The 9,223-nt window shown below is 35.8% G+C and overlaps 1 protein-coding gene across 1 annotated transcript; it reads right to left on the bottom strand.

Moving 5' to 3' along the window:
- Positions 1 to 346: 346 nt before the first annotated feature.
- Positions 347 to 7,370, bottom strand: LOC140321118 (arginase, hepatic-like). The gene is made up of 4 exons (XM_072397987.1): positions 7,213 to 7,370; positions 6,901 to 7,005; positions 3,803 to 3,939; positions 347 to 2,652 (listed from the first exon to the last, which is right to left on the bottom strand). The coding sequence occupies exons 2-4, from the start codon at positions 7,002 to 7,004 to the stop codon at positions 2,486 to 2,488; spliced, it is 408 nt and encodes a 135-aa protein (XP_072254088.1). The 5' UTR covers position 7,005; positions 7,213 to 7,370; the 3' UTR covers positions 347 to 2,485.
- Positions 7,371 to 9,223: the final 1,853 nt, after the last annotated feature.

Genomic DNA, 9,223 nt, shown 5'->3' with positions numbered 1-9,223 from the left:
GAAGAGCTCTGTTTATCAATTATTTCCCATATTTCTTTCCTGTTCAGTTCTTATTGTGACAGCTGTGCACATTTGACTATTGGCCACTAGGTGGCAGAACGAGTCATTGTTTTAATAGGAGGCCTGTAGGGATACGACCTCAGTCAGTGAATTTCAGAGAAATTGACTGGGGTAGTAACTTATAAATAGAGCCCAATGTGTTCTCAAATGCTCCCTTACCATCACATCAAGTCTGTCAAGATTGCCTAGGCCCATCAACAAGAGGCAATGATTTTTTTATACTCTTTTATAACTTTTTTTTACATCTCATACATATTGTCATACAAAAACAATGCTACAAACTCAATAATGTGTACCACTGTATTTATTACAACAGATCAAAGCAAACATTTTCAGCTTATTTCCAATTCTGGATGAGAGGGTTGAATTTAAAGCATATGCAAAAAAAACAAGAGCTGTTCAGCACAAATTGAATGGACTATCTCCGCATCCAATGCCAAGCTTTTTTTTTAGATTTTAGCCTACATGGCATATAGTGATTGTTGTTACCCAACAGCTTGGCAAGCCCAGGATTTTAAATCTGCTACATAAGCTTTTGTCACCCTTAGGTTAAGCATGTAAAATCATTTTCTTTGTAAAATGTTAAAAGGTCTTTGGATGCTTTAATAATCTCATTGCGACTTTTTATATTACACCCACATCAAAAGTGGCCAGACCCATAACTATACAATTAAGATCTTATGTAGAGCTCAAGTTCAGCAGATGTAGCATACCAACTGCCTTATGTGGTAAATCACTGTACATTTGTTTCCTCACACCTATACATAATTGTAACAGTATTGAAACAAGTAGGCCTGGTAAAAGCTAAATCCTCCCAGCTAGGTAGAAGTGTACCTAAAAATCAAAGTTAGTCCCTAACGCTCAGTGTAAGTGTTTAATGACTACATTTTCAGAGCATATTGGTTGTTAAATTGAATAAACTTTTCTCAACAACCCCTAATTAGCTCTGTCTTAAAGCTAGGTCCTTAAATAATTTAATTAAATAAAAGTGATCAGGACAAAAATGCAAAGGACACCATTGCTGTTCTGAAAATGCTGCTTGCTAGTAATTCTGGCTCATGAGACTCAATACACTGACTGCAGACATTTAAAGGGTATGTTGGTATCCCCCGTCAATAGTATATGATGTGTTTTTAGTCTTTCATGAGCAACGATAAATCATTTCACTTTAGGTTATGATGTATAAATGCCATGAGCTTTGGCACCTTGGATGTTCAATTAAGATGTATAGCTTTCTTTTCTTAGCTATAATCAATAAAGCCCCTGATGCTCTGCCATGGGGGGGCGTAGCTGCATATATAAGCTTTTCTGCTGGAATTAAGGCATTTTATTCTTTTAGTTATATACATATGTGTGGATCCAGTGCAGTGTTCCTATTTATTCAACCTTATTTATCATTTGTCCATATCAAAAGCCATTATATGTTCTAGATCATTGCAAATTACAAATACACTTTTATTTTCCAGAGCAGGTTTTAATCTGATTGGTGGAAGTAAGGCAACTCAAATTTTCTTACAGCAGAGTTTGAAGGTCACTTGTATGACAGTACTGTTGTAATGTTTTGCTAGATCTAAAAATCATTGTATTCCTTTACCCTTGTGGATTCCAGGTCCATTCTGAACAAATGTTCCTAATTGCTTTACAAGGGAGCATTTAGCATTAGACTGTGAAATGTATTTGTCTCAGTGGCTTGTGCAAGATTGGAAGTTTAAGAGCTCAATGGCATGGGAATGACTAGTGTCAACCTGGACAAAAGTTGCAGTCCATAAATCCTAGGAGTACTGGTATTTGTAGACATTGCAAGACCCTTTAAGACAAATGATAAATGAGACCCATGTCTGACAACTTCCACACCTACTAATCAAATCAGAAACTGATTATGAATATGCATTCCTATGTGTAAGAACACACTATAACAAAAGTACTAACCACACATATATGTTTATAACATATTGTTCAGATATTTAATAGATGTGGTTAGAAAGACAACTGACAATGGGCATGGCACACTGTAACTACATTGCAGCATTAGTGTGTAATCCCCCATCATGCAAAAACTGGAAGCATTAAGAAAGTATTTCACTTATAATAAATTAAGACTGGTAACATCAAAACAGCAAGCTTTTTTTACATTAACATTAAGCATACAAAAAAGTAACCGAGATCAGAAGACCTCAAATTGTAAATTCGTACGGTTAAAAGAAAGTTAATATAACTTAAATATCATTTGTTCTATGATTCCCTATCTTGTGCAGTTATATTTTGTGAACAGAGGAATGAAAGGAATTCTCAACCCTATAAAAGGTAACACTAACTGAAAAATGGTATCTGATGCATTTGCCATGAGTATTCTGTCCATTAAAATATACTGTTTCTAATGATTAATAATGAAGTATGCAATGTGTACATATAGAAGAGTTCTTATTTATATAGAATCAGGAAAATGCATTGATGATACATGGAAGCCTGCTCGTGCCTTCCCGAAGCAGGATAGAATCATGTTGAGGGCAGTGTTAACAGTCAGCTTGGATTCCCGCTCTGTTTCTCCACGTGATGGGTTGACCTCCATCATATCCACTGCAGAAAGTAAGCCTAGAAAAAAAATATTTTTGCTTGCTGAGATGTTTTAACCATAACAAACAACCACAAAAAATTGTAAGAATTACTGCTTTGTGAAACCTTCTGAAGATCCTGCTTTATAACATTTGAGAAAGGAAAACGGATGTACTAGCCAATTGTTCTCTGCAAGTTGTGTGAGGGTAAATTTGGGATCTCCTGCTGAAATTGTGTATTGTTGATTTTCTAAGAGGAAGAATCTGACACAGCCTCTGCGGGGAACACACAACTGTAACATAGTCTGCCAATTTTTTAAGTGTATTTGTTTGTTGGCTACATTTTGCAAAATGGAGAGGGGGGGAACTATTGCATAGGCAATGCAATTGACACTAGTTAATTTATAGCAATTTTTTAAAAAAGTCTCTGAAAACAAAATTACTTGTTAAGCCAGGATGCCCAGATCTGGCATTGGTATGTGCCTGGTAACATGACAATACCTATTTTTTGATTAACAACTAGTCTGAAGGCTAGGAACACACACAATTGCACATTCCTAGTTCTTTGCTGCCAAGGTAATTTGGATGTTTGTGGCAAGAGGAGTTGTTAATTTAAGTGCGTTAGGTCATATTGTGGTCTTTAAAAAGTTGGCGCTTAAATCCATGCAGCAGGTAATATGCAACTTAAATACATATATGGAAGCAGCATTACCTTTCTGCCTAATCTTTCTATCATCATGTGAGTATATGAACATTGCAGCACTGGCATTAAGTGCTTCCCCTTTCTCCCCCAGGCTGAGCTCTGCTATAACGCCACTGCTTGCAATTAACTGAAAACATTATGTATAAGTTAATATAGACCTGTAATAATGTGTCTACTTGCATGAAGTTTATTTTTAAAGATAAGATTGACAGCGAAAAACCTGTGGTTGTCTAGGTGTGTGGCTTGTTTGTTAATCTAAGTAGGCTCACTGTATATCAAGCCTGAGTTATACATAAGACCAAAACTCTAGGAAATATTAGAGCTAAGCCCCTTCCCCTTTTATCTGGCCACTAGAGCCAACAGTAGACCCCATGATGGATGGAAAAAAAATGGATTGGAAAATAATTTGACTTGATTGTTTGCTGGCTGGATAGAAGAACATTAGTTACAACACTTTCATTGTACTGCGTAGGGGAATAGTATTTACCTGTATTAAATAGCTGCTCTGTAATGTACATGCCCTCTCTGTAGGTGAGACCTCCAGGAACCGGTGTGCCAGTAGCAGGTGCAACACTGGGATCCAAGCCATCTATATCAAAGCTGAGGTGGATGGGTCTTTTCTTCCTGCAAATAATACAAAATGTAAAACATCTGATGCATTTTCCATGAGTGTTCTGTCCATTAACATATACTGTTTTTAATGATTAATAATGAATTATGCAATGTGTACATATAGAAGAGTTCCTTTCATTTATATAGAATCAGGAAAATGCATTGATGATACATGGAAGCCTGCTCGTGCCTTCCCGAAGCAGGATAGAATGGCATTCATGTTAAATATTCATAATTTTATAGTAGTTCACCTAAAAGGTTGTCAAATACTAATATAGAAGTGTTAATTAGTTAACACATGTTAAAAGAATGATGGTTATTAAACCAGACATCCCCAAGCATCTACTAGAAGAGAACGCTGGCTACAACAGTTTCCATACTTCTATTGACACCTATACTTGGTTCGCCAGCAGGTCATCAGCTAAACAAATACATGTCAGTGATCCTATAATCCACCCATTTCTTTAACAGTACTAGAGATACTTTTACATCATATACAAAACTGTTACATTTTATTTGCAGCCACTAACTTAGAAATGTAAATTCTTTAATCATATAACATTTTCTATAGGATCATTGCTAAATTGTGTAATGTTCTGTGCAAGAATAAGAGATTAGTCTACATTTAGGATGTGCTAACAGGATGCAAAGATTTCATTCCATGCTAGTGACTGCAGTATTTTTAATGGAACTAGAATACCAAAAGTGAGCTGTGTGATAGGGTTAATTTAGAGCAGTGGTCCCCAACCTTTTGCACGTTGTGGACCACTAAATGCACAGACTCCAGACCTCGCATGCACTGGGAGCCATGTGTCACTCAAAGTGGAAGAAACTTCCTCTCGAGTGACGCCATGATGCCAGAACCAGTCCCACTCTCCCATCACAGGTCCAGAGACACAACCGCCCTGAGCCTGCGATATCTCCAGCAGATGTGGTCCCTCTGGCTGGTGCGACCGACCCCCCCAAGTGGGGTCCTTCTCTTGACCCTGCTGATGGGTATACCGCTACAGCCGGATCACACTAGTGGGCCGTGGACCAGGGGTTGGGGACCTCTGATATAGAGCACACAAACTTGTAAATTCAAGTCTGCAAGTCAATATGTAGAGTACACACACAGCTGAATGAATCAAAGTAGTGACTCCTTACTCTTTTATCCCACTCTCTGCATGTTAAATAAAACTGTTTTTAGAAAAAAAAAAAAACAGCTATTGCAGTGCTTTCACTAGAAAACGCAATAGCTGTGTGGTGGAAATGTGACACACTAGAGTTTTGGTTTTTGTCACACATCCCCTCATTTCAATACCTCTGTAATGTGGCACATCTGAAGGACAGAAAGTAAATAAAAATTAAATACTCATTTTTTTTATTTGTAATATTAAACATGATTCGTATTTCACATGCTTTGCAAATGCTTGCTAAAGCTAAAAAAGTTTTAAAAGTACCATCAGCTAAAACAATTGCTGTTGGTTTTGTATACTTACTTAAGTTGTGACACAACATACCTGTATATATAAGCTTTATAAATCCTATAATTATATAGGCTTTAAAAATCCTATAATTATCATTATAGGCTTTTAACATTTTTTTGTGTATCCTGCTGCAATTACTTTGTTTACCATCCAAATATATATATACATTCGTTTCTGTTTAATTACAGGTTACAACTCTAAAGACATAAGTGACATTTTTGGTAATGTTCCTGTATCTATGTTTACTTTAAAGTCACTAGCTACAAGATGACATTTGCAATACTTGAAGAACATGTATGTCTAATCTGGCTAGGCATGTTGCAAGGAAAAACACAAACTTAATATTCTGGTTACATCAGTTTTAAGAATATTTTTCCAAAGAAAGGTTTACTACTGTGACCTTATTTATCATATTATATCTGTTTTATAATAGATCACAGGTCTGTGCTTGAATCATATTTAATTACATGGCAAACTTGATACACCTAACACATTCTGACTGTATCATCTTAATCAAGAATAATAATCAAAACTACCGTATGTACTTCTTTGTAAGTGCCATTTGCTACATGAGGTTGATTTTGGAGTGTTATGCAGAATAGTAATGCTAACAGTATCTTGGATTCATAGCTAAAAAGAACCTTAAAACTGTGAAAGCTGTTTTTTAAATGGTAATCAGAGGACAAGTGGCTCTCTGTATGAGAACATTTTTCTATTACTGACCTACCGTGCGTCTCTGCTTGGAAACAAGACTTTGCTCCTGTTAAAGTTCCCCCTGCTGACTTGCACTGCAGCTTTCTCTCCAGCAAGGAGAACAATAGGTTACAAAATGGCTGAAAGGTTTCAAACCTTACAAACCAATAGGTTACAAACTGGCATCACCAGCCCTATATCTAGATCTCCAGGGATCGGCAGCCAGAGGCATTGGTGACTTAGATGATCTTACACTGTATACATATAACTATGTTCAAGACACTGGAGCACCTAGGCACATAAAATGCTCTGACATTTTTGATGGCACTATTAGATAAAATTACCATGTCTAGATGTTTCCTATAAGGTATCAAATCTCAATATTTTGAGTTTGCTTTCACCTAACTTTAGAAGCTTTAGCTGGCCACAGATATTGCATAGCAATAAAAAAAAAAGTGGCGCAAACAACATGTGTGAGTGGATATCAGATAACCATATGCTGAAGTGCAACAGTTTACTGCTGAAACCATAATAGATTTCCTCAATGGAAGGTATCCACTAAGATCTATAGAAACCATAATCATTATAACCCTGATGATCTCCAGATCCTCCTCTAATGTTAATAATGTTGGGTTATCCAATTTATACTGTTACAGTGGCTCAGTAGTCATGCGTAATCACTGTTTGTTCAGTTCCTGTCTACTTTTACATCTGTTGCACAATTTTCATGTAAGCAATGCAAATATAACTGCTAGTGATATCAATTGTTTATAAAAAGGTTTGGTTTTTTTTTTTTAGTATACATACGTACTTTCCCACTAAATATTCAAGAGTTTCTTCCATCACTTTATTTATTGTGAGTTTGTCCACATCTGACATGGAATAGCTCTTAATCCCAAGAGTCTTCAGAATCATACTGCAAAACAAGACAAATGAAATATCAAATCAATTTTTTTGGATGGGGATGTCCTTTATATAAAGATCTTCTTCTCAGGATCTTCAGGGCTTTTGCAAAATTTAGTACATAATGAAGAAAGGTTTTAAAATATTTTTGTTACTAAAGGGGTATCTTATTCTGTCTTGGCGTTACTGATGGTTATTTACTTAGTATTTATTAACTTACTGCTCTCCAGGGTCTACATCTCTCAGTCCAATGTATACTATGTCTTTGGCAGACAGACATGGCTTTACCCAAGAGAATCCTGGAATGTCAGGCACCTAAAAAATAAAATAAATAGTCAGATTTACTAGATGTTAAACGAATAGGCTTATTTATTGGGGTAGTATATAGTAAAATGATAAAAGGGAAATTGTAGACTCTAATATAAACCAATAAGATGTAATCTTTCATCAGATTATAACAGTCAAGACTAAGGTACATTTAGATTAGTAGCCATTGGCTACTTGACAGCATGTGCTTTGATCTGCTACCCCCTGGCAATGTCATTACTTTGAGTAAAAAAGGATCGTTTGAGTTATCCCAAAGTATCCCATACCCAGTATTTTTTTTAGAAAAAATTAACGTTATTTACCTATTTCAAAATTATAATGAGACATGTCCGTTTGAAAGAAAGGAAATGTGGATAAGCTGAAGAACATTAGGGAAAGGAGCCAATTATTTTACCATTTATAACCGTATTTGCCTGTTACTTGCTTAACAGAGTTGAGTAAAAGATTCCAGATTTTATTGTCTGTATTTGTGGATTCATTGCAATTAATTAGAAGAGTATTGCTCAATGCAGGACCAAAATGAAAAGACTCTATTGGCAAGTTCTGTTTTACTTTCTTTCACAGCTACCTTGGAATGTGTACTGTTTCCACCTATTTTAAAGAATTAATTATAAAGGACTAAAAATTTAACACAAATATGGGCCATTGGGAGTATGGATTTTACCTGGTCCTTAAATGCAACTGGACTCAAAAAGAATGAATGATTTGCTATATACGTTATAGGGAAAAGTTAGAAATGTCAATCATGTCTAAACAGTACCAAGAAATATATAGCTATGGTTTGCAATTATGTATCATATGTGAATATGCCTAGACACTCCTGTGCCCACAGCTATATAGTATAGCATACCTGCAGTACTCACTGTTTACCTTGCTGGATGCTTTGGCATCCAAAAGTTATTTCTCTGCCATGCTATGGCTGCGTCCACAAAGAGACACAGTGCAGAAGAAGTCAAAGGTCAGTGATTTGGGAAAGAATAACTGCAGGGAGACCATAGACCATGCTGCTGATCAGTCATTAGTCTTTCTTTTTGGGAATAGCTTCCAGAGTTCAGTTCCTCTTTAAAAGCTATTCAAGAAGAGACAGACATAATTTGTGCAGACTGGAGCCCAAATATACAAAATGTTGGTGAGACTGTAACATATCATTCAAAAATTGTATTTCAATTTTCATTTTTGTTTGAAGACTGCCTAGGGCGTCTTCATCTTCAATAACTAGAATGTATTAGTGCAAATGCTGCTTATATATTATTATTATACATTAATAATATAACTCCGAAATAATACACATCGCTGTACAAAGTCCATAGTCATGTCACTAGCTGTACATCAAAGGGGCTCACAATGTCCCTATGGTAATGTCCCTACCATAGTCATATGTCTTTACTACAGTCTAAGGTCAATTTTGTGGGGAAGCCAATTAATCTAACAGCATGTTTTTGAAACTGATGTACCTGTAGGAAACCCACGCAAACATGGGAGAACCTGCAAACTCCATGCATACAGTGCCCTGGTCAAGATTCAAACCTGGGACCCAGCATTGTAAAATAACCGCTGCGTCATCGTGCTGCCCAACTACTTATAACATTTTAATTATATACTAAATGTTACAATGTTTAAGTGTTTTCATTATATTTAGGATATAAAATACTATTATAATAATTACTACCATTTAGAAAATAGCAGAGCCTCACCCATCTACGTCTTTACTATTATAAATAATATACATGAAGTACAATTATTTAATTCAAGCTCACTCTTATAGACATTCTGGGCAATACATATGTGTGTACACTGCACCAACACACAGCTTATGGAAACCTACAGCTAACACTGGGCCAATAAATCAAGGAAAGCATAATGATAAAAAAAAAAAGTCTGATTTATTTTTTTTTTTTTTTTTT

Source organism: Pyxicephalus adspersus, unplaced genomic scaffold (assembly GCF_032062135.1).
Source record: "Pyxicephalus adspersus unplaced genomic scaffold, UCB_Pads_2.0 Sca777, whole genome shotgun sequence".
NCBI lineage: Eukaryota > Metazoa > Chordata > Amphibia > Anura > Pyxicephalidae > Pyxicephalus > Pyxicephalus adspersus.
This window is presented reverse-complemented; position numbering and strand designations above follow the sequence as displayed.

Coding starts and splice junctions, on each gene's coding strand:
- LOC140321118 (XM_072397987.1), bottom strand. CDS start 7,004: ATGATTCTGAAGACTCTTGGGATTAAGAGCTATTCCATGTCAGATGTG. Junction 3,940..6,900: donor CTTGAATATTTAGTGGGAAA/GTACGTATGTAT, acceptor TATTATTTGCAG/GAAGAAAAGACCCATCCACC. Junction 2,653..3,802: donor AGAGCAGCTATTTAATACAG/GTAAATACTATT, acceptor TTTTTTTTCTAG/GCTTACTTTCTGCAGTGGAT.